Source organism: Hyposmocoma kahamanoa, unplaced genomic scaffold (assembly GCF_003589595.1).
Source record: "Hyposmocoma kahamanoa isolate Upper Pololo Valley unplaced genomic scaffold, ASM358959v1 92, whole genome shotgun sequence".
NCBI classification, from domain to species: Eukaryota; Metazoa; Arthropoda; class Insecta; order Lepidoptera; family Cosmopterigidae; genus Hyposmocoma; species Hyposmocoma kahamanoa.
This window is the reverse complement of record NW_020654748.1, coordinates 22,910,472-22,937,275: the sequence shown is the minus strand read 5'-3', so window position 1 is coordinate 22,937,275 and position 26,804 is coordinate 22,910,472. Positions and strand designations below refer to the sequence as shown.

The 26,804-nt window shown below is 35.8% G+C and overlaps 3 protein-coding genes across 3 annotated transcripts; 1 reads left to right on the top strand and 2 right to left on the bottom strand.

The window, feature by feature from the left end:
* Positions 1 to 3,263: 3,263 nt before the first annotated feature.
* Positions 3,264 to 8,273, bottom strand: LOC113236955. The gene is made up of 5 exons (XM_026473183.1): positions 8,075 to 8,273; positions 7,888 to 7,989; positions 6,818 to 6,958; positions 5,713 to 6,722; positions 3,264 to 3,360 (listed from the first exon to the last, which is right to left on the bottom strand). The coding sequence occupies exons 1-5, from the start codon at positions 8,240 to 8,242 to the stop codon at positions 3,264 to 3,266; spliced, it is 1,518 nt and encodes a 505-aa protein (XP_026328968.1). The 5' UTR covers positions 8,243 to 8,273.
* Positions 8,274 to 13,429: 5,156 nt separating this feature from the next.
* LOC113236884 (inducible metalloproteinase inhibitor protein-like) lies at positions 13,430 to 19,635 on the top strand. The gene is made up of 4 exons (XM_026473096.1): positions 13,430 to 13,514; positions 16,676 to 16,867; positions 17,868 to 18,053; positions 19,289 to 19,635. Exons 1-4 carry the CDS (start codon positions 13,454 to 13,456, stop codon positions 19,507 to 19,509), a joined length of 660 nt encoding a protein of 219 aa, XP_026328881.1. The 5' UTR covers positions 13,430 to 13,453; the 3' UTR covers positions 19,510 to 19,635.
* A 3,520-nt stretch (positions 19,636 to 23,155) lies between these two features.
* On the bottom strand, positions 23,156 to 25,249 carry LOC113236794 (aspartate--tRNA ligase, mitochondrial). Its single transcript, XM_026472974.1, has one exon. The coding sequence runs from the start codon at positions 25,089 to 25,091 to the stop codon at positions 23,184 to 23,186; it is 1,908 nt and encodes a 635-aa protein (XP_026328759.1). The 5' UTR covers positions 25,092 to 25,249; the 3' UTR covers positions 23,156 to 23,183.
* Positions 25,250 to 26,804: the final 1,555 nt, after the last annotated feature.

The window sequence follows — 26,804 nt, the reverse complement described above, 5'->3', positions numbered from 1 at the left end:
TGTCTCTATTTAGAGACAATCCATTATGGAGTGTCTCCAGATCAGGATAAAGACAATCCACTAAGTTAGAACGATTTCTAATTTTTTGGGCCCATACCTTCCCCCATCCCACGTGCATTAAATTAGCTCATATATTGGCCGTGTGTCCACTAGTTTGCCTTGTCGTTTATTAAAGAAACTTATTGTAATACTGGCTGTGTAGTGTAGATTGTCGTTGCGAATTTAGCACTTTTCACTAGACTGGCTGAATGGCTTCACTTTGTGGGTCATCAGTGCTGTATTTTAATATAAAATTTCTTTATTTTCTTTTTAGACTAAAAACTCGTCTCCACCAGGCAAGAAAAAGTGGGACCTTTATTTAGTACGAGGATATTTTGGTTGCAGCAATAAATATAAACGTTTTGATTTTTTTTTGCACACGCATGTTTTTTTTTAACTATCTCCCATATAATTTAAAACTTAAGGTTTAACGTACATATAATAGTAGACAGAAACTAAATAACTACTCCAAACGAATTCGACTTGTTGGCGATGTGTGGCGCAATCTGGAGGTCTACCACGAAATACGATACTACGTGACTGCGTCCGCATAATATTTATGTTAGTTTTACGATGAAAGTTATGTCAAAATTCGATACGAAAGCTATTATTTGACGTTTTGTACGCATTTCGTGGTAGCCTCCGATCCGATCCGAAGCTAAAACGATGACCGTTGCTTCGTATTTCATACTTATATCGTGGTAGACCTGGTGTCAGGTAACCGACCACGGAATGTCTAACTATGATACCTTTTGGCCGATATTCCTCCTTCATGAAAGTCGGCAGATGGTCGGTCGACGCTCTCACCACAAATGAATTAAAATTCACGTTGTGGCGAGACTCCAACAGCTCGACCCTCAGGGTGTATTTGGCTTTCAGTCAGATGTACTCCACTATCTCCTCAGATTTTGTTTTCGACAAAGCTAGAAACAACAGATTCAAGTAACGGGACGAACAAGCCATGCGCCAGTTGCAGTTGTCACTCAGTGCTTTAAATCGCAAAGATATGAGACATAAGTTAACAAGTGCCATGTGCCTGTAATTTCACCGGCACCTTACCCTTCACAACCGGAACGCAGTAATACTGACGTTACTGCTTGGCGGCAGAAATAGGTAAGGTGGCAGTACTTCCCTGGACGAACTCTTTCACAAGGAGCTCTACTGCCACTAACATCATAGTTTCCAGTAATTTCACATCTTTTAGTTGAATCAAGCCCAATGGCGTTTTTAATAAGTGGTATTTAACATTTAATTTGTTTTAAATTTACATATCTAATATTTGTAAAGATACATAAATAAATGAGGCTTTTGTAGTCAACGTAGCCTCGTTGAGTTTAAAAATATTTTAAATTAAAAAACCTTACATACTTCGATCGTGTATACTAGGCATTAGTCGCTACATTCAATCCTCTAGTTTTCTCGAATGCGACAAACCAAAGGGATACTACACATGCGGTAGCGCGTGTGACAATGAATGTTTCAAACTGCAATACCAACCAGACGAACTGTTCTATCTAGAACCACAGGCAACTTAATAGCTAGAACTTCAAGCGCAACGAGTGCTACTGTGACACTGACTATGCGAGTAACTAAGTTGGCGACTATATTCCTATCTCTAAATACCATTAGTGCAAAACCTAGTCCCTTAATTGTAATGTAATTAAATCATCGAAATCGATAAAAGGGTTTGGAAAAGTCACGCTAAAAGCTTGATCTGCTATTGAATACTTACAAAATACCTGACCAAATCTCCACCGTCGTCATGTGAATACCTCGTATATGACTTCTATGTAATTTTTTAGGACGATGTGGTATAAAATGTAGTAAACGCAATACTGTCGTCCGCTAAGTGACAAAATAATTTTTTGGACGTCATAAAAAACCATACCCCAGTTTTAGAATATTGAATGTTTCAGCTATGCATCGTTAGGATAAGTTCCGAGAAGTCGAACATGTTAACTAATTTTAACTGTTTAAAGGAGAATTTTGTGCTCTATTTTTTGCTAAGTTCAAATGGTTATTAGACCATTTGTCATTCAGCTGCGTTTGTAGTTAGCATTTTAATATTTAAATTATAGGTACCTCGTCAAATACTATATTACTTCAACAATGTATTTGAGCAAAACGTTTATAAGCTTTTCTTCAACAAAAATCAGTAAAAACTATGTTAAAACAAGTATGCGAGGTTTTCACTCTAAGGCGACGATAGATGAAACTATATATATATATATGTATATATATATACTATAATAATAATAATAATAATAACGCACACACTCAACATAGCCCCGCACTAGGGAAACCCTGTGTCGCGGGTGCCATGGACACACACGTAGACAACCACAAATTACACCCAAACTCACGAGAGAAATAAATGTAGGCCATACAAATATTTCTCCCGGCCCGGGAATCGAACCTGGGGCCTCTGCGTGGCAGTCCGGCATGGTAACCGTTCGGCCACGGAGGCAGTTACAAAACTATATCTATATATATATATATATATATATATATACTGTGGATGAAACTGAAGTTCAAGCCAATTGTAAATTGTAAATACTGGCACAGTGTTCGTCAGGGAAGACTAATAACAGCCTCAAAATTGCATGAAGCGGCACATTGCAAAACAAATGGTTCACTGGTTTAACGAATTTTAGGGGAATATAAAGGGCTTGAAACGAAAGCTATCCAACGTGGAAAAAGATGTGACCGTCAGGATGGCTGGTCGCCTGTCGCATCTGCCACTGAGTGTATATTCAAGAATTGCTACCTATTTGCTACCATTTCTAAATAATTGCTACCTTTGATATATTCTGAGAAATCAAAAAATAATTGACCAGCCATTCTGACGTCAGGATCTGAAGTACCAACGCCTGCTCTTTGTATTATGGCAATAAAGCACTAAAAACTTTTGCTTCTTTAATTTAATCAGGCACTTCGTCGTAAAATTTTCAATTTAGATAAGAAGCGTATACTTTTAATTCGTGAAAGTAGCAAATATTGGTAATACATACTTCTGGAAAATCTGCTCCCTTCATGCTGAACAAAGTGGCGACCGGACCTGATGTCAGAATAGCTGGTCAATTATTTTTTTGATTTCTCAGAATATATCAAAGGTAGCAATTATTTAGAAAAGGTAGCAATTCTTGAATATACACTCAGCGCCAGATGCGACTGGCGACCAGCCATCCTGACGGTCACGAAAAAGTTAAGAGCAAAGGGTGGTTTCAGAACTTGAACGTAAGTTGGGAGTCATAAATGGCATCCTGGGAGCTTCCCTTGATGGTGTGAGATATTTTCTTATTGAAATAAAATGCCTTTCCACTGAAAAAGCCATAAAGACGTAAAAAATGACAAAGGGTCGAAACACAAAACTGCGAATCGGCGCGATGCGAATCTGCAGCGAAGAAAACTGGGACGCGAATTGCTGCGATGCGACTTCGTGCGACAAGGCATCTCACTGACACGGTTCGGGTAACCATTCTTTCATCAACCGATGGCGATCAATAACAGTACTGAAAGTATTTTGTAAACTAGGTAGCGACGTGGATCGTAAAGAGTGTTGCACTGAAAGAAAGCAAGAAATATTTATTCCATAAAGAAACAACACAGCATACATTTAACAATTACGAAACATGATTATGACATGTAAAAAAATGGAAGTAAAAAAGGGGAAAAAAACAACAATTAGACATACACTCCAATAACACACAAACAGGAAGCAAATAACTGTAACAATAAACAATCAAACGATACGCCATAACGTGTGCATGCTGTGCTGCTACGGAATCCGTTATCCACTCAGCTTGGTGTCGTCTCTCTGCATATGCGACCGCGCTGATTTTCAGTGGATGCGACGTCGCATCGCAACTTTGTGTTTCAACCCTTAGCGTTCTTACACATAAACACGATACGACGTCGCATCGTAGCACGACAACGTCGTACCCTGGCGAGCCCTAGCTCTTGCATATACGACGTCGTATCGTGTTTGTGTGTAAGAGCCGTTAGTGCAAAATAAGTACAAAACAAAAATACAATGTCAAATTTGTTTAGACATGCTAGTCTAAAAAGAGAGGGCTGTTGTGTGTTACATATCCTTTGTTTGAAAGAACAAAAAACACAAATTGTATGGATGGATTTTGGTGAAGGATATATCACAGATGCAATTAAAAATGCAGAAATTTTTGAAAGTCATTTATAGTCCCAAAACATTGGCAAGTGCCACAAATCATTAATTTACATTAATTCCTGTATTCTCAAATCCCCGTTAATTAAATAACTGTTCTTAATGAGAAAAAAAATTGTATCGACTGACAGGCACAAACATCATGGTTAGAAATGAAAAATTTAACCTTGTGATTCTAAATTGCAATGGGATCCACAAATAAATAAGATTTTAAACAATTTTGTTCTCAATACAAGCAATTAACAAAATACGAAATCTTTCAGATGTTGAAACATCTAGGTTTACATTCATAGCTTCATGTCATTTTGCTTTAGGGTGATGGCGCCAATATTAATAGAATCTTTGTCCTTCAAAAACACACTGTTAAGTCAATGCCTGTGAGATATAATTTTGTGATTTTTATTAGGAATACTATTTTTTTTAAATAGTGGTAGACAATATAAATATTATTAATACAAGGATAAAAATAAATATATAATATTATTTGAAATAAATATTAAACGAATATTATACAAATGTCTATAAAATTATGTCGTAAATTCATGACGCCTGCAATGAAACAGAACATTACTTTATAAGTTCCTAATAACTTATAATCCACTAACACTACAATAAAGAAATCCCACTAAAACAGCAATTAAGAAAGTGCAATCAAATTCTCTTTGGCAAAAAGATGAGAATTGGTCATAATGTGTAAGTGTCAAGAAATTTGCTGCTGGTATTGGAACATGTAGGATATTATATTTATTAAGACTTCAGTCAGGGCGTGTTTCCATTACGTCGTGACGACAGATAGTCGTGCAGTTTGAAGTGTCGTGGCTTGTAGGTATATTTCGACTCATCCGTAGAACAAAGATCTATGTGCAAGACTACTTGTTCTCAGGACATAGTACATCGTTCGTTCTTCTTCGCTGTGGATGTCTGTTCGATCGTTGTTCGGTTTTATATTTCCGAAACGAAATAAGATATATGAATTGTCAAAACACCTTTACATAGGCCTTAGTTTGAATAACGAAATTAATCTCCTAACGTACTTATTCTCTTTACGCTATGTAATCACATCGGACTCTGTTCTTCGGATGAGTCGATTTAAATTAAGGTGTTCACTTTACAACACGATTAACTGTCGTTCACGACTCTTGTCGTTACGACGACAGACCGTCGAGACAATGGGAAGAGCTAGAACGACAGTCGTCAGACGATAAATGAAATGTCACGATAAAAATGTGACGGCAGATAATCGCAGCCACTATTATCGTCAGGTTTTTTTTCTTATTTATCGTTGTCTCATATCCGCAAATGACAAGGCGGCTGCCGTGAAACGATAAATTGTCGTCGCGATCTAGTGGGAACAGCTAGACACGACATTTGTTCGCCGACAAAATAAACGTCCACGACACAGTCACGACAGATAGTCGTGATATGGGTACAGGGTAGACACGACAGTCGTCCAACGACAAATAAAACGTTACAATATAATGGGAACGCACCTTAACTCTTGTAAATTAACAAGTCCACAAGCTATAACAACAATCTCATCCAAATATGGCACATATTTGGAGTTAACAGGGTGTTGTTTAAGCAGTGAAAATCCTCTGATACGTCTGACTACTCTCCCTACATGTACTAAACTTGCCATAACTTTACTCTGAAGTATTTCAGCTTGTGACTGCTTAATTCCATTCTGAATACTAGGTGGGCGCAGAAGTTTCATTCCACGTGAATTGAAAAGTGCTTCAACATCCTTGAAACGTCTGGCAGCCAAGACAACAGCATTTGGCTGTAGAATATCCACCAAGTTACTTTGTTCGACAAGAGCTTTGTCTGATATTCCGCCTCCATAACCTTGCGATATGAAACTTACTAGACCATTAGGGGTGCAACCTATCAAGTATTTAACAGTGTTGCAGTTTTTACAGTGTGACCATGTTTGTGCTTGTTTAATGGGATCAAAAGGTTTTGTAATTTGTATTTCAAGGCAGTTGATAATCATTTCAACATTTGAATATGTTATTCTAAAAACAAGTGGAAGACTTTTTTTCATTTCTTTTGGATGTGGATTGAAAATTAGATATTGAAAAAAATTACCTAGAACTTCTATACCAGTCAAAATCATTGTTGCAAGTTTATTTCTGGAAAGTTCAAGTTCATCACTTATTCTTTCAAGTGAATCATTTTGTTTTATTTTAAGCAAAGTTACTATAAGACATAGAGAATCAATTTGTTGTGTGTTTTTTTGTACTAAGTAATCAATAAGCCACAAATATTGTTTGGGCAATCCTAGGTACAACTTAGGTTTCCTAAACATTTTATCTAAAAATAGTTTTCTACTTTGCAATACTGTTTTTGCCTTGTTGATAGTTGATTCTTCCATTTCTGTATAACCAAATAGAGAAGAAGTAGCAGCTGGAGAAACGTCTTGAACTGTAGTCAGTGTACTGGTTGTATAATTTGTACTCTTATCAACCATTTCCACTTCACACTGTGTTGCAGCATGTACCTGAAAAGTAGATTAGATACTTCTTAATGTAGCCACGAAGATTTTTGTTACAAGAATATTACATGCCACAACAATAATAATTTATCAATAACTACCTTCACAGGTAATGTGCAAGTTGAAGACGTTCTGGGGACTACTAGGTCTTCACATTTTCTTTTTTTTGCTGTTGTGTTAGTGCTAGGTTGCAATAACAGTTTTTGTAATTCACAGTCTTTTGCTTGCAATTCACGTGAATGCTGAAAACATATTAGCTTTGTATACCTCGTACACAATAAATAAATTAACAATCACACTGGTAACGCCACACATGAAGTATTTTTATTTTTAAATTTCCCATATAATTTTTATTGGCTATGTTTAACTTTCACATTTTATTTTATTTTTTTTTTAATAAATAACGCACACACTCAACGTAGTCCCGCACTAGGGAAACCCTGTGTCGCGGGTGCCATGGACACACATATAGACAACCACAAATTACACCCAAACTCACGAGAGAAATAAATGTAGGCCATACAAACATTTCTCCCGGCCCGGGAATCGAACCTGGGACCTCTGCGTGGCAGTCCGGCATGGTAACCGTTCGGCCACATTCAAACCAATATCTGCTTCTTTCATGATACTTTAATTTCATTAGTAAGGCATAGCATTGAATCTTTTTCTCTCCCTTTTTTCACTGTGCCATAATGCCTTTGAGTGCAGAGAATAGAAGATAAGAAGTCGCCTCTAGAGTGCGCTGGCTTGGTAATTGCTGGCTCGCAGTACGCCAAGAGAACCTCGCCGTGAACACTTCGAGAAAAAGAAATAAAAAGAAGATCGAGACACTACGCTGTTCTAGCGGATGACGGACATTTTTTTCATTTCAAAAACTGCATTATTGTAAGTGATTGGTTTGCGTGTGAATATTCCCCTGGCGACGTACACCTCCGGCGTATACGGCCCTAATGAGGAGTTCAAGGTTTTTCACGGCACAGTTTTTCTTCATAATACCTATTTCTTTCTATTTTTTATTCTTTATTTTCTCGATGCTATAGCCGTAAATCCGACTTTCCTTACCTTCTTCTAAAACCGCGCCTTACAATCCACACCACCATCAAATTTAATAGGTTGCAAAACCTCCCAGCCGCTGCATTTCATCACACAAATCAAACTGTTGAATACATACCTCGCTTAACATACTGATATTGCGCAGCTTGGCTGTACGTTTGAGTTTTGGTTCATCTTTCATAAATCTCACTTTATAATAGTTCATCAAATCCTCCGTCGGCTACAAAATAGAATATTATTAGGCATGTCGAATATTCCACAGTAGTACAAATAGTAAACAGAAAGACATAGAATTATCAACTTACTTCAAAGTGATCTTCACAACAATACATTAGGAGAACTTTGAAATATTCTACGTTTACTTCAGAACACCATTTTTTTCGCAAATCTTCTCTAATACGAACAAAGATCTTGTTGGGGTTGTTTACTGAATCATTTTCGCAAGTAGGAACAAAACACTTTCTGTATTCCATAGCTGATACACTTGATATTATGTTGTCTCCCGGCAGCGAATTATTTAAAAAATTAGAAAATTGCAACGCTAACAATATTATGTTTAACGAACGTCAGCGAATCAAGTGACAGATGACAGTGACAGCCAGCCACCTAGATTTTTTTTTCGCGCACGGACGAAACTCTCATAAAGCCACTGATGACGTCGTTGAATATCAAACTTTTTGAAAAATATAAATCTCAACTTATTATTATTAACAAATACATAGTAAATATTACCTACTTCTAAAATTTTAGACCAAACGGCTAGGAGTATAAGAAGCATTTTACTGTGTAATGTAAATAATAGAAAAGAATAGACAGACAATGAAATTTATATGAATTTTAGAACTAGTACCTACCTACTTACATAATATAATTATTCATTCATATAATTTATATATTGAAGTGACAGAGCCGTCAGAGCCTTACACTTATTCACACAAATTTTTTAGACGACTTTTTCCGAAACGGGTTGTCGTTACTTTCCTTAATTTATGTATTGTTATTAGGGTGGCTTTATTCAGGGCTGCATATAGCCTCCTCACTGCGACCATCAACTGATCTATTGTGATCACCACTAATTACAGTTCGGAGCCAAGGCTGACAACATTGAAGAACTGAAGAAACTAATTGATTAATATTTGTAAGTAGTCTCACAAACACTTCGTCGAAATAACGACAAATTATATAGGGTGAAGGCACCAATGATCGACAATAAGAGAAATGTGTCTTTAAATTTGAAATAGGTAACTTTTTTATTTTACAGTAGACGGTTTTCTCAAAATGTATAAGACCTATAAACGGCCACTGCTGGAATATGGACATCAAATCTGAAGCCCTTACTTCCAAAAAGTCATAAACCTTCTTAAAAACGTTCAGAGGAAAGTACCTAAAATGCCACAGGCTCTTCGACGCAAATCCTATAAGGAGAGTGTGGAGGAGAGACTCAAAGTCAAAGTCAAGGCCAAATAATCATTTATTCCATAGGTAAAATTTTTGCACTTGGAAACGTCATTTTTTAAGCTACTGCTCGTTCACTGCGCTGACCTCCCTGAGAAGAACGAGCTAGAAATTCTAGGGATTGTTCTTTTCAAATAAACTTAAACGCTATGGAATACACTTTGAATCATAATTGTGTGGAATCTAGACTTCTTGTCTTTCCATACTTCTTTATAAATATACTGTGATGCCACAGTCATGATACCAGTCTCCATAAACTTTTCTCTGAGAGAAACCCGAGAACGTAAACGGTACACAGAACGAATCGCTCGTTTTTGCAATACAAATTTGGTTTGTGTATCTGCCGCTTTACCCCACATGAGAATCCCGTAGGACATTTATGGTATGGAAGTAACTAAAGTAAACTAGTCTAGCAGTAGCAACATCGGTAAGCTCACGTATTCTACGGACTGCGTATGCAGCAGAGCTTAATCTGCTGGCTAAGGAAGATATATGTGGAAACCATTGAAGTTTATTATCTAAAGTCACTCCCAAAAAGACAGCTATATTAACAAAGTCTAACTTTTCTCCATTTATTTCTACGATTGATTTCTAGTCGATTTTACATTAGGTAATTCAAATTTAACACACTTTGTCTTCTTGGCATTGAGCAATAAATTGTTAACATTAAACCAATAAACTACCTTTGAAAGGGTATCGTTAATATTATCATAGTTAAAGTGATGAGCATCTGTTTTAAAAATCAAGGATGTGTCGTCAGCAAACAATACTATGTCGCAAAGGTCTTTGATAAAGAATGGTAGATCATTAATATAAATGAGAAATAAGAACAGTCCAAGTGTTGAGCCCTGCGGAACACACATTTTTACCGGAGAACCCAAGGAAGTCACTCCATTTATGTCTATTGTCTGAATTCTACCGTTAAGATATGACGAAACAAGTTCCAACGCCTTGCCATTTACTCCGTAATATTCTAGCTTCCTAACAAAAATAACATGGTCCACACAATAAAATGCTTTTGAGAGGTCACAGAAAAGCCCAATAGCGTTATGGGACCATGCCCTAAGCATCAAATATATGTTTTAGGAGCGCTATCCCTGCATCGCTAGTAGATCCACCTCTAGTAAACCCGTATTGTTCACTATGAACATGATTTCTACCGAAATAAGACAGTAATTGACTCAACATAACCTTTTCGAATATTTTTCTTAAAGCTGGTAGAATTGAAATAGGCCTATAGTTGCTAGGATCAGCTTTCTTACCGCTTTTGAATAAAGGAATAACCTTGCTGTATTTCATCAAATCGGGAAAAATACCTTCGTCAACGCACCTATTGAATGCATTAGCTAAATATGGGGAAATTAGATATATTACTGAGTCTATAACTTTAGTCGATATGCCCCAGAGATCTTCAGTTTTTTTAACATGTATAGATTTAAAAGCTTTGATGATGTCTTGTGGATTAACATGATGAAAATTAAATATACTGCCACAAACATTAACATTTTTCTTTAGGAGATCAATAGCAAGAGAAGGAGAGGAATTTCATGAATGAGGAATGATTCTGTAGTGTTTACGGCGATTTCCGAAAAGAACGATTCAAAAGCTTGGGCTACCTTATCTTTAGATTTTATAAGTTTGCCGTCTAATTCTAGAACTATGTCTCTAAGTAGTTTTAGTTTTATTTTTTGATGGTCTAATTTTATCGCTGTGCAATTTAACATTAGCTACACATAGGTACTTTTTTAAATATTTTTGAATAATTTTTAACATATTCTATAAAACTGGAATTAGTATTATAAGTTTTCATGGCGTATAGCTCATAGCTCATACAAACGAGACCTACTCTTATGAATGCCTCCTGTTGCCCAGTCATTGAATTTAGTCTCCCTATGGAAAGTTAGTGCATTCGGTTTAAATTCATTTTTAATACAACTAAATGTCGTGTTATATAAAGTATTTGGAACCTCTGGTGTGTGTGGCAGGGCATTTAAACTATTGTCCACATTATTTTGAAATCTAATTATTCGTTCTGTGTTTAATCGGTCTGCAGATAAATTGGTCTACCTTCTTGCTCATTTTACAATTAAAAGTAGCCAATTGCCCACTATGGTCTGGTCTTAAGCAATTTAGATACTGTGTCTGTGTTGCAAAAAATGTTATCAATATAAGTAGAAGAGGAGGCAGTGATGCGAGAATAAATTAATGAGTCTTACAGAAGTAGAACAGTTTTCCAACAGGTTTACATTGAAATCTCCACATACTAATATAGTCGTTTTGGTTGGTAAAATCTGTTTTAAACTATCTTCCATGGTTAATTCAAACTCGTTGAAATTAGCACAGGAGGGCCTGTATACACATAAGACGACAAACTGATCCAATTCCACTCATGAAATTTCAATAGTTCGTTCAATAGGGAGATTTTAACTTACGCTTAATAATAATCATTCATCCGCCTCTACTTATGTTCTTTCTTATGAACGAACTGACTATTACATAATTTTCTACGTTATTAATTGCTTCGTAGTCTTTCGACCAGTGTTCTGTTACACAAAACACGTCAACGGAAAAATCCTGTAAAAAAAGACATATTTCTAATGTTTTGCCAAAAAAGCCCTGAATGTTTTGATGTACTGCATAGAAATGAGTAGACTTTTCTGTTGTCGTCCTTACTAGATTAAATTATGGTTAGAAAATTTATAATATTGCAACTTAAAGTAGGAGCATTGTAGTGGGACTGTGTTATATCTTCTATAACAGCGTCCTTAATATTAAAAGCTAGTAAACTAGCAATATGTATTAGATACCATAGGGGTAAATGTAAATTAATCTCAAAAAGTTTAAAATTCTTTACAAACTTATTGATGTCAAAACAAAAAACCTCACTATGAATACTAACGTGTTACGTACTACTCTGGAAGAAAGACGCCCTCGTGATGACCTCATCGAGACTTATAAAATTCTGATGTGTCAGTACAATCTTCCAGACATACAAAACATCTTTAGAAGAAAAGTAAACTTCAAACCATCACATGGCCAACATCTCAAACTAGTTCGTGCACCTTCCAAACACCTGATGCACACAATTTTTTCAGCAATAGAGTGGTGCATCACTGGAACATGCTACCGGAAGATGTTGTTTCTGCTGGCTCTGTTAATGCCTTCAAAAATAAGCTCGACGCGAAGCTGAAAGAGTGATATAGTGCTGAAAAAATGAACTAAAACAAACAATATAAATTTCAATACCGTGTGATGTAGATACCAGCGAAAGCTGCTCGTCTATAGTCAAATAAATAGATAAATAAAATTTTAAACATATAAGGAGGTATCAATAGTGATTGATTAGTTTAATTGACAGATATAATTCTCAAAAAAAAAAAATGTGCTATAGTATGTTTTAGAAAAAGCTATATAATTATTACTAAAAAAAACCTAAACTAGAATTTCTCTAATCTCCAGTATCTAATGAACACCAAAAATTCACTAATTAGGTAAAAATAACCATTAATGGACACTCACCAATAAAGAACACCCAGTAACTGACACTTACCAATACTAAACGTGTTACCAGTACCACAGCATTACAATTTGTGTTTCTTAAGATAAAAAATTTTGTCATAACTCTTATTAGAAATTAATTTAGAAAAGATGTCGTATTGTTGTGCTTGTCGGTCACTGGTGCCACCACTCTAGATACAAACTAAAAAAAATAAACTTCACTTTCTAGTTTTTAATTGGATTAAATTATACAAGGATGACAATTTATTTTTTTATTTATAACCAACTTCAAAAAAAGGAGGAGGTTGTCAATTAGACTGTGCTTTTTCGGATGTAGGTATGTTGTGCGGAGTAATACTCGTGTAAGTAATTTGTGACCTTTCATTATATTGATGATTCTTTTTTTTTTGTTGGAAAAAGTGTACTTCAGTTGGTCCCATAAATTTGACGAAAATATTCCCATATTTAAGGGTAACAATTTCAACCACTTTCCGTTAACGGTTTTCAATAAAACTTGGCAAATAAATGTAATTCCACAAACGTTACGAGTTGTTTTTTTTTTATAAAAAAGGCATAATTATATTTTGACAAACATTCACGCGTCTTTCCTCGTATTATCTCAAATGCATAAAACTTGATTTAACTCGGGTATTTACCATACTACACGTCTATTTAACATTGCGTTTGCGCAAGGTAAAGGTCAAACCTGTTCGGACGTTCGGCTAGTGAACATGGGTGCTATTTGGTTTGTTTTCCTGTGTTTTGTTGGCGCTATCACGTGCTACAAATCTGGTGAGACTTAATTCTAATATCGTACAGCTTCAATTCAACGTAGATTTTTAATTTTTTGATTGATTGGATCCTTTTTGCTTAACTACGTCCAATATAAGTTTAGAGTGAGATCGACACAGTTAATAATTGTAAATAATAATGTATAAAAATAATACCTATAAAAATTAAAAAAGGTACTGTGGACAGCATGTTGCACTTTCATACAATTCTATTTAAATTTTATGTGTAATGAGAATGAGAGACGTGCCATTGCCAGAGCCTACTGTGGGTCACTTGAAATTAATTTTAACAAGAACTACTTATATCCATTTTCCTAATAGAGACTGATAAATAAAAATCTAACAACTTTTCTAAATAATTCTATACTATACTTATTGTTTGTATACTCAAGGCAAAACGTTTTTGTTCAATGTTTGTTAACAACAGTTTAAGGAAAATAAAAAAGAATATCCAACATAGGAGATCAACAATCACTTAATTACAATTGTTCACGGCAAAATAAATACTATGTAAACGGTATTAAATGTATTTTGTAAATAACATTAAAGTTAGTCACCAGCAACAATATGATAATACTTATTGTCGCCATTTACAATGATTGGTGCACCTGAGGGGTCTTTACCTTTATGAGACCCAGGAAATGCAATCACATCTCATAATATAGACTCGTTACCGCGTGATAAAGTAATTATAATCTAACTATACCTACCTATCTGACGTCCGCTAGCTATAAAACAGGCTAAGTGATAAAATATTTTTTTGAGATGTCCTAAAAAACCATAACTCAGTTTTAGAATATTTAAATTGTTTAATGTTGTTTCTTAATAGCGAAGGACGTAACATTCAGAAGCCTAAGGAAGCCCAATAAAGTCGTACTAAATACAATACCCAAAACAAAACGTTTTTCTAAATAACTCGTATGTAATGTGTGGAAAAATTTTTAATCGTATACCAGATCGCATTAAGCCTCTACCATTGACTAATTTTAAAAAGGAATTGCGCATGCGGCTCTTTGATCATTTGTTTTACTCTGTTGACGAATTCATGAATCATAAAGAATAATTAATTGATGCATACATTTTTCCCATCATTAAAAAAAAATATATTATTATTATTAAATTATGACATACACGATTCTGACATATCAAATTAAATCAATTATCGTAAATTTATCAATTCGTTGCCTAATTATTGTTTTAAAATCGAATCTCAATCCACCAATGTATTATTTTATTATTGTATTTGCATGCTTTTATTTTAGAAGGCCGAATAGGTTTAAGTTCTGATTTAATTTTTACCATCAACATGTGTAATGTACCCTACCCTATTTGAAGCGAATAAATGAATTATTATTATTATTTTTAATGATATTTCATTAAAAATAATACATTATTATTTATTATTAATGATATTTCAGCTGTGCATTGTTAGAGTAAGTTCCGATAAGTCGAACACGTGAACTAATTTTAACTGTTTTTAAAAGAGATTTTATAATCTATCTTTTCCTATTTACAACGGTTATTTAACCATTTATCACTTAGCCTCGTTTTAGTTAGTGGACTGTTGTGATGAATTGTATTAAAAATCGTATTATGAACCTCAGCCTTCAACTCGTTTACACTCGCATAGGATTTAAGGTAAATGCGAGATCACCAGATCTCACCCCTTTAGAAGAGGTCCAGAATACGATTTGTAATACAATTCATCACAACACGTTATTAAAAGTTACTCAACATTAATTTGTTAAAAGCTTAGAATAATAACGCATAGAATGATAGTTTCATATCAAACGAACTGTGTCGCAAGTGAGGCAACAATCAAATTCATGTAGGCTAGATTTAGGAGTAGGTTAATTTTCGTTTTTAGTGAATATTTATATAAAAATACAAGTTGAAACGCGTTACTTCGATGTGGAATGTGATGTTAGTATCTATTTTATGTTTGTCTGACGTATTTTTACACTTATTTACCGCACATTTCGTCATTTTTAGCTAAAATTCTTGATCTGTTCGCGGTGCAAGTTGACCTTGAGCACTGAAGGCCCGCCCGCTCGTGTAGGCCCATTGGGCGCGCTTCAATTTGCCTCACTTAGCGTATGCGGACTAGGTTTCTATGCGTTATAATTCTAAGGTTAAAAGATTAAATTTGTGTATCCAAGAAAATGGAGCTCATTTCGAGCAACTAATTAGTTAGATTACCATTTTTTTCGTTTTATTAAAATACGTTAAAATTTAATAGGTTTTTTTTCTCATTTAATTAACCAATTTTGTGAGAGAGATTTTATTCTTATAATTAACCCTATCGATCGATGCAATAAAAGTGCAGGGTGCATTTTTTTCAGATTAAAGCGGGTTCGATTCCCGCGTGTTGCTAGAAATTTTCGAAAATCTATGAATACAGTATTATTTCTTTTTTTCAAAGTCAAAGTCAAAGTCAAAGATTATTTATTCCATAGGTAAAATAAATTTACACTTGAAATCGTCACATTTAAGCTACTGCTCGTTTACTACGCTGACCTCCCTGAGAAGAACGAGCAAGAAACTCTAGGGATTGCTCTTTTCAAATAAATTTAAATGCTATGGAATACACTTTGAATCAAATTTCAATCAATTTAAAAAATAAAGGAATGTTTCCTTTAAATAAAAATTTATATCTTCAGTATTTAGAGTACTTTCCCTCCAGGTGGCATTACAAATTTCCACCCTGTATATATTGCTTTCAAACATCAGAGATCGAGACTACCTCCATGAACTAAACGGGTTTCTACCACGGATTTTTGTCATACAAGTACGCAGAAGTTGTATAATAACCTTTAGTACAAAGTTTTTGTTTCACTATAGTTTTAAGCCTCGTGAATGGCAAATTTTGTATATCAACCGGAATCTTGTTATAGAAGCGTATACACTGCTCGATAAATGAATTTGTGAAGACGACTATCAAGAGCAGCTAGCTTATTTTTATTTTTCATAAAGAAATCTCTTAACATATGTTACATTTTCATAATGATCAGAATGAAAATCCTTACTTCATAAATATTTCTAAAAAACAAACCCACTACTTTATTTCGCAATACAGGTTTTTCGTGAACAAGTTTAGCAATTCCAATGTAATAAATAAGATACTGAAAAATCTTATTAAGTTCATTCAATCCATCCAATCAGAACAAGCTCTTCAATGCCGAGAGGACGAAGTGGCGAAATGTGTGCACGACTGCCCTCCAGAAAGAACTTGCCGTAATCGACTCATACAATTCCAATGTGCAAATCCTGAAGGCCCATGCAAGACCAAATGCGTTTGCAAACCGGGGCTGTACAGGAACTCTAATGGGGAGTGTATTACGGAACAAAGATGTGGTAAGTATGTGAATGTATTAGGTACTCTAATGCTCTGGCCACATAGAGGCGGCCGCGGAAGCGTTCCGGGCGTGGGAATTTAGTTGTATAGTGCACGAGTTTATATGAACTCTGCCACACTGAAACGCACATACAATACGAAAATTCCCGCGCCCGGAACGCTTCCGCGGCCGCCTCTGCGTGGCCTGATCATTAATTTTGCATGTGTTTCAATACGAACTATAAAAATAGCAATACATTGAAGACATCATCGACAGCAAACGATGACATCCATCTAATAACATCAGAATCTACATAACTACTAAGATACGCCATTAATTTACAGAAGTACCTACTAACTACCAACTTCCCAACTACATTGCCTTCTGTATGTATTATATTTATATGTTCTGTGTCTTTTTTAACCGACTTCAAAAAAGGAGGAGGCTCTCAATTGGACTGTATTTTAAGAAAATTAAATTTGAAGAAAGTATCCACCTCTAAGGGTGGCAAACTAGGGGATAAATAACTTTTGAAGTCGGTTTTTTTAGTACTCTGTACTGTTTTTGGTCTCTATATTTATTTATAATACGAAGCGAATGGGAGGAACAAGTCGTGCGCCTGGTGGTAAGCGACACGCCTGTCCATAACAGTTGCAGTGCCGCTCAGAGCTTTTAATCGCAAAGATCTTAGGGGAACTGTCACTGTGTCCGTCATCCTGAGAAATAAATTGACAAGTCCCATGTGCCTTTAACTTCACCAGAAGCCTTACCCTTCGAAACCTGAACGCAGTAACGCTCACATTATTGCTTCGCGACAGATACTTCTGTCCAGGGAAGTACTGCCACCTTAACTACTGTTAAGGTGGCAGTACTTCCCTGGACGAACTCTTTCACAAGGAGCTCCTTGTAGAGCTCTACTGCTACCAAAAACATCTGGGCATGAGTAGTTGTTCTCAAACTTCTCGTTTTCTCTAACATTATTCAGAATACACAAGCAATTATCTTAAATTATTCACCAGAACAATGCGACAAACCAAACGAGTACTACGCATGCGGTGGTGCGTGTGACAATGTATGTTCCACACTGCAATACCAGAACCAGACCAACTGTCCTATCAAGAACATCAAGTGCAACGAGTGGTGCTACTGTGACCCAGGATATGCGAGAGACGAAGATAGCAACTGTATTCCCATCTCTGAATGCCGTAAGTACCAAATGCATACCCTAATATTCTAACGTATTAAAATGATCGAAATCGTCTAAAGGTTTTGAAAAATTCAGGCATAAAACTGGGTAAACCAGAGACCTGAAAGATTTTTGAGTAAACGCTGTTTGATCTGGCTATTGGAAACCTATAAAATGTGTGCCCCTCAACCCTCAATCTCATGGGTAAATAGTTACAGTTTGTAAAATAATTAGTTCTTTCTATTAAGTAGGTTTTCGGTGCACTGGGGGGTGATTCACGTAATCAAACCGTTACGATATCGTAGGGATTTAGTCGTTGAACTGCTTTTTCGTATTCACGTGTGACAGTGAACGTCAACGAGTCCAATTTTAAAGTCGTTCGATCCAAATGTCGTTAAAGCGTATTCTGGTATATGAATCGAACTTAAATCGACTGACTTGACTTCGACTGACGTGACTTGACAGCTTGGACTTACGTGAATCGCACTAAACTCTAAGACCAGTAGTGCGATTCACGTAAGTTCAAGCTATCAAAACATCGTTGAAGTTACGTAGTCGTTCGATCAAAGTCCTATCCAAAATGGCTATTCACGTATCACTTGAACGAATGTTGATATGAGTAGAATCGAAACGTAACGACTAACGAACGACATCTTGGATTGTGAAATTTGACATTTAGTCGTCGAACGTGTATTGAAAGAACTGTCAAGAGAGAGCAGAATACGTATGACTTGTCGTTTAGAGTCGACTTAAGTTCGATTCATATACCATAATACGCTTTAACGACATTTGGATCGAACGACTTGAAAATTGGACTCGTTGACGTTCACTGTCACACGTGAATACGAAAAAGTAGTTAATAATAATAATAATAACGCACACACTCAACATAGCCCCGCACTAGGGAAACCCTGTGTCGCGGGTGCCATGGACACATACATAGACAAACACAAATTACACCCAAACTCACGAGAGAAATAAATGTAGGCCATACAAATATTTCTCCCGGCCCGGGAATCGAACCTAGGACCTCTGCGTGGCAGTCCGGCATGGTAACCGTTCGGCCACGGAGGCAGTTTAAACGACTAATCGCTACAATATCGTAACGGTTTGATTACGTAAATCTCCCCCGGTGTCACTGCCAAATAAGGATTTATGGAAAAATTAAAAAAAATAAGATTTTTTTTAAAACGGAAAGTTCCACCCAACACCATTACAGACTTATATCATATCTATCTTTACATATCTTTTCAGCTCCACAATGCACAGAGCCCAATGAGGAATTCGCACCATGCAAGCGAACTTGCCCTCCAGAAACATGTCTGGCCCTCGTAGCTCTGTTCAATTGCGTCACCGACGAGTCTTGCGAACCCCGGTGCGTTTGCAAGCCAGGGTATCTCCGATTGAAGCCAGGATCTCCATGCATGCCATCGAAGCAGTGCTCTGAGGCTGCCAATGCGCACGACGACGATTGAAATAAACTAGTATGTGTTTCATTGCTTATTTACTATAACCACTGACCACATATAATAACTAACTACATACATACTACAAACGTGTATAAAAAAACTTTTTCACCTCACTAATATAACATCATTGTCACTAGGTCGGAAAGTCTTTCTTTCTCATTACAATTCTGCGCGCCAAAGCGTTTTTTGCACGCTAGCGTGGAAAAGGTTTTTGAAATTCGAACTTGACGATGGAATGAACTGTGGTCATTATCATTTTTTTTTTCATCGAAAGAAAAACATAGGTACTTTCTTTCAATGAAGAAAAAAAGATAATGACACGTTCAACTACGCGATTTGTCATACATTACATCACATTACATCTAAGGAGATAATTTAATTCCGTTGGTATATTTAATTCTTATTATTGTTGATATTAAATTGACAATGATAACTAATTGTTATGTAATTAAATTATTTTAATTCGTCGAAGAACTAAAATAATTTCAATAATCACTTAATCACACAAAATGAAAGTACAAGCAAGAATAAAAATTGATGCGGTGTAAATTTAGAATGCATCCAAAGATAAACTTTTTATGATTCGCTCTGGACCTTTTGGAGGGAAAAGTGTCGTTTTTGTTTTGACTTTCAATTATTTTGTGAAATCCAGTTTAAAGTGGAATAGAATAGCGCTATTGTGCCTTAATCGAAGATTAAAACGCGAAATTATACGAATCTCGAACTAGAATACCCGTATCGGCCTGTTTTAAGGAATCCCGAGTCAATCAAAGCACGCCGCCTCAAATTGCCTATCCTCTTTGTGGCGGCCATATTTACAGAAACATAATTAAACTTCATGTTTAGGCTGATGACTTTGCCAAAGCCTTAATAAATAAAAAAAAAATAAAAAAATAAACTTTCTATTTTAATAAAAAAAAATGATGTTTACAATTCAACTGTTTTTCTTTCGTCTACCATACCGTTTTCCTCGGTATAGTGAGGTGAAAAGTTGCGTGGTTAGCTCGGCAGCAAAATTGTTTTGCGTCTCGTGTCTTGAAACCCTCGCTACGCTCAGGAATCTATTTTTGAACCGCTCCCTTCGCTCGTGGTTCACTCTAAGCTTCCTTCCCGTGACCAGGTTTCAATACAATAAGCACTTGCGTTAAACAACAACTTTGCAGCCTTGCATAACAATGGTAGATTGTACAACAAGTGCATAAAACGCGTCATTTTATGAACGAGTTATACACTCTGCTTTTCACTTCGATTGCGAGGAAATTAAACAGCAATATTACAAATAAACGGTAACACAACTATTGCCAAGAAACAATAAGAACTTTCCGCCAATGTACTACTTTTTTTTTCTACACGTGACTCAGGTCGGACTACATAATGCTCAATTATATTTTACAAGCTTTTATTTTTTATGCATTTCTATGTGTTATAACTTATCAGAATTCCTATTGCCTACTTTTTTAATTTTGTAATAAATAAATAAAACACGGATTAAAAAAAACAATAGTAAAACTTTATAAAGTTCTAGTGTGCGTGGCTGTTGGCGCAGGCGTCACTCACTGCCTCGGTCTTAAACGGCGATTTTATTTTATGCACTAGAGCACAAAATCCTATTTTATGCAGTCTACACCCAGCATAAATACGAACTTTAAGAGCATGAGAAGTGAAAAACTATTTTTTATGATACCATGCGACGCGACTGGACTGTACGAACAGGTTTGCGATAGGCCTGTCTACCCCACTATAATTATATTTCTAATTTGTTGTCTACCCATATCAGTTGCATAATCGCAAAGTTCTGAGGGGCAATGCCACTGCGCCCGTCACCCTGAGACATAAGTTAACAAGTTCAATGTGCCTGCAATTTCATCAGCACCCTTCAAAACTGGAACGCAGTAATGCAGAAATAAAACGTAGCCGTCCCGTGGCTTGGCACAGGTCGCCTCTAAGGAGAGAATTTAAACCATAGTCCTCCATGCTGATCCAATGTGGGCTGGGACATGTTTTCCAATAGTTGCGAATTTTGTTCGACGTAGGTACAGATTTCAATACGATATTTTCCTTCAACTTTTTTAATTTCAGAACTTTGTTCCAGAGAACATACCAGAACTATTGTAATAATATAATTTACAGTAAAAATGACAATTTTTTATTATAAAATGCTCAGTACAGAGTACCTACTGTGAAAAAAACTAACCTCAAAAGTTCGCGAATTTATGTCTATTTGTCAAGTTTTATTGAAATTTTCTTCAAATTTCCAATAAAAAAAAAATCATCAAAATCGGTTCACAAAGTTATTCCGTAACATACATACAAAAAAAATATAGTGGAATTGAGAACCTGCTCCTTTTTTCAAGTCGGTTAAAAAGTAAGTGTCCACACACCACGTCACACAAACTTTTACTACTACTTATTGTTATTACTTACTAAGGGTTCACACAAAATCCCATGAAAGAAATTAATGCGATCAATTTTAAAGTAATCATCAATACTTTTAACTTTCACAAATATACACGTAACTTAGAAATCAAGAAACCAAAGTTTTAACTGCCTCCGTAGCCGAACGGTTACCATGACTGCCACGCAGAGGTCCCAGGTTCGATTCCCGGGCCGGGAGATATTTGTATGGCCTACATTTATTTCTCTCGTGAGGTGTAATTTGTGGTTGTCTATGTTTGTCCATGGCACCCGCGACACAGGGTTTCCCTAGTGCGGGGCTATGTCGAGTGTGTGCGTTATTATTATTATTATTATTAAAGTCCTAGGTACATGCCGCCACACGGATTCGAATCGTCAACCCTAAGAACCATTACCAATCGCCGGTCGTCCCACTGTTCTTACTTACTGAATCATTATTGTACTTATACAAATAAAAAAAGCTGCTTGTTGGTTGCACTCAACTGATAATAAATATTATCAATTAATAGTACCTAAATTAACGAAGCCTTGAAATTTTAAGCTATACTTAAACTTACACTAAGATTCTACAAATCTTGAAGTAATTTTCTGTTTCCTACAAAACGGGTTTTCATTAATATAAAAATTGTTATGCAATATTTGTAAGATTGAATATGAAGGCGTTTCAATATTAATTTGACAATAACTGAAATGTTATTGTCAATATAATGAATGAACGTACATTTCGCCTATTTTTTGATATGTATATGTACATAGCGTTTGTAGTACATTGGCTAAATTCAGAAAAGTAGCTAAAATTGCATTTCCAATTATTAATATGTGGCGTGGCTACAAAGAATTCTCCTCAATGCCACCGTAATTGTTTTTTTTTCTTTTAAATTAACAGTAGCAAGAAACAACATGTACACCATGCACATGTTAGCCGTACATTACAGTGGGTAATATCATAATAAATAAAAAATAAGGTGACGTGGCTATATAGCATGACATCAAATGGCGGGCTTAACACTGTTAGGCATTTTCTAACATTCAACCTAAGAGCTGGATTTAGAATATTTTCCTAATTGACTGGAACTTTAGAAAATAAGTCGCGTTTTGTCTTGTATAACATACTTTTTGTTTATAAACTCAAGGCATATTTTTTTCAATGCTATCACGCAATACTTTATGCAAAATAATAATAAATTCATTATAATCAAATCACCCATGACAAAATGAGAACCATGTAAAAGGTATAAAATTTATTTTCATGAATAAAATTGAACTTAGTCAACAGTAGCAATATGGTAATACTTTTTATCATCATCATTTACAATATTTGGTGCACCAGAAAGGGGGTCTTTACCTTCATGGGACTTAGGAAATGCTATCACATCTCTTATAGACTCAGCATCACATGCTAAACTTACTAATCTATCTATACCTAAAGCTATTCCTGCATGCGGTGGGCAACCACTACATAGAGCATTCAAAAAGTGTGATAATTTTTCACCATCAATATTTAAAATACGTAACAATTTTTCTTGCAATGTCACACTATGAACTCTAACTGAACCTCCACCAATTTCATTTCCATTCATAACAATGTCGTAAGCCAAAGACCGCACTTTAAGTGGGTCAGTCTCCAACACTTTCAAGTCATCAGGATGTGGCGCTGTGAATGGATGGTGACACGTCTCAAGACCATTTTCTCCTTTGATAAACAAGGGGAAGTCAACAACCCACAGTGGTTCTACATTTTCCTTGACGCTTAGTAAATTTTTAGATATCAAAAGTGAGGCTAAGTATTCTCGTACTTCCCCTAAACACAAGCTTACATCTTCGTTATTTCCTAGGCAAATAATGCATGAGTTGTCTGCTCCGGTGATACTTTGAATTTGATCGACAAAATCTGATCCAAGTATTTTCGAGATACTTTCATTGCTTACTATTTTTGTTTTATACTTTTTTGCTAATTCTCTAAATTTGTCTTTGTTTTTAGATGTGACTTTTCCAAATTTTGAAGGATATGGCAGTAGATAAGCTTTGAAATTTTCATCATTTAACTGTTCAGGAAATAGGTGTTTGATATTCTTTAGTCGTAAATCATAAGTTAGATTGGGTTTGTCAGTACCATAGTTTTCTAAAGCATCTTTGTAAGTCATTCTTCTAAACGGAGGCCTTGGTAAAACTTTGTTGAAAGTGTCATACAGAAGGCGTTCTATCAATGTTAACACTCCATCAAGATTTGTAAATGACAGTTCAATATCTAACTGTGTAAATTCAGGCTGCCTGTCTGGCCGAGTGGTCTCATCTCGGTAGCAACGAGCTACTTGGAAATATCTGTCAACTGCTCCGGCCATTAACATTTGTTTGAATTGTTGTGGACTTTGCACTAAAGAATAGAACAAGCCCGAGTGACGGGTTGGTACTATAAACTCTCTAGCTCCTCCTGGAGTCCTGCAGAACAGAGTTGGAGTCTCAATTTCGACAAAACAATGCTCCTCAACTAAAAACTTTCTCATATTGTGCAGCATATTTGACCGAAGTCTCAAATTCTTTTGCATTTCAGGAAATCTTAAGTCAATGTAACGGTGCTGTAATCGTAATTGCTCCTTAGGTTTCTGATAGTCTCTAAGATTAAATGGCAACTTATCTACGTTATTTAACACTTCTAAGTGATCTATAATAACTTCTACCTCACCAGTGGCCATTTTTGTATTCTCCATGTTCTTAGGCCTTAATGCCACTGTGCCTTCAACTTTTACCACTGTCTCTAAAGGGATATCTGGTAGACACACATCTGTGCTACTTATTATACATTGTGTAAGTCCGTAAGCATCTCGGAGAAGTAAAAACTTCGACATACGGACATATTGGATCCATCCACAAAGAGTAACTTTTTGTCCTTTATTTATCGTTCTTAGCTCGCCACATGTGTGTGTTCTGTACGTAAATGAATTGCACGTTTGTTTTTGAGTAGTTTCTTCGATTGGCTGTTGCTTTGTATGCTGTAGTTTTGTAAAAATACAACCTTGATTCAAATTATAGGTTATGTTTTGATGTTTTGATAAACAATGAGAACTCGCACATTGCGCGATTCGATGTCGTATTTTTAAACAATGTTTACCATCTGCTACAGCTGTTTTCATTAAATCAAGCCAAATAGCCCGTATACGCGTACTTCTCCACATTTCCACCAACTTTTCCTAAATGTGTCAGTTCTGCAAGAAACACCGTACGTTCTGTAATATTGTTGAATTAATTAAGTACTATGTCACCGCATTCATGTATCCGCTTATATTTTGCATAAAAAATGTAATTTTTTAGCGAAAAACCTTGCACTACAAATTCGGCGTATCAACACCGACCCAACGCTCCCTCCCACAACAAACAATTTGTCATCACAGAACACTATACTCACAATTGTCATAGTCTAAGCAATTGTCAGTGTCATGTCGTCAATGTCATACTGACAATTAGGAAAATTATTTTTTTTATATATTAAGGCTTTGGCAAAGTCATGCCCTAAACATGAACTTTAATTATGTTTCTGTAAATATGGCCGCCACAAAGAGGATAGGTAATTTGAGGTGCCGTGCTTGGATTGACTCGGGATTCCTTAAAACGGGCCGATACGGGTATTTTAGTTCGAGATTCGTATAATTTCGTGTTTTAATCTTCGATTAAGGCACAATAGCACTATACTATTCCACTTTAAACTAGATTTCACAAAATAATTGAAAGTCAAAATAAAAACGACACTTTTCCTTCCAAAACGTCCAGAGCGAATCCAATTACTGCCTCTGTGTGGCCGAACGGTTACTGCCGGACTGGCACGCAGAGGTCCCAGGTTCGATTCCCGGGCCGGGAGAAATATTTGTATGACCTACATTTGTTTCTCTCGTGAGTTTGGGTGTAAATTGTGGTAAATTGTGCTTGTCTATATGTGTGTCCATGGCACCCGCGACACAGGGTTTTCCTAGTGCGGGGCTATGTTGAGTGTGTATGTTATTATTTAAAAAAATATTAGGAAATGCTAAGATAAGAAAAAAATAAAACCACCTCACCACTTATAGGATGGAAAAAATAGTAAATTATATGTACAACAAGTGTTTATAACACGTCACTTCATCCGAGACGAGTATATCCACCTGAGCCGCAGGCGAGGGCGAGAGTGGATACTTAAGTCGAGGGTAAAATGGGTTTTATGAACGAGTTACACACTTTGCTTTTCAGTACGATTGCGAGGAAATTAAATAGCAATGTTACAAATAAACGATTATTTTTGAATGAAAATTACAACTAAAACGGATTAAAAAAAAAAGTAAAACTTTATTTTATAAAATTCTAGTGTGCATGGTTGTTGGCGCAGGCGTCATTGCCTCGGTCTTAATCGACGATTTTATTTAATGCTTACTAGAGCAAAGTCCTATTTTATTCAGCCTACACCCAGCATAAATATGAACTTTAAGAGCATGAGAAGTGAAAAAATAATAAAAGAAACTCTTAATCTTAGTCTACGCTCAACCACAATGAGTTAAGAGGTCTAAATTTCCTTTATTTTTTCCATCCTTTATGGATATTATAGATTATTGCACCCTATTTATACATAAAAAAATAACATTTTGAGTCGATAATTTTTTTTATGATTTCAAGTGACGAACAAGTCGTGCGCTTGTGTGCACGTGTCATCGAGTATATAACCAGATGGCACGGGTACTGCCACAGCCACGATGCGCGCGATACATAAGTTGAAAAGTCCTATGTGCTTGTAATTTCATCAGCACCCTTCAAAAACGCAGTAACGTTCATAGACTCTTTCCCAAGGAGCTTTACTGTTTCTTTTTCATTATCTAGGGATGGTTCCAACGCCTGCCCTTTATATTATAGCAACTAACTACTAC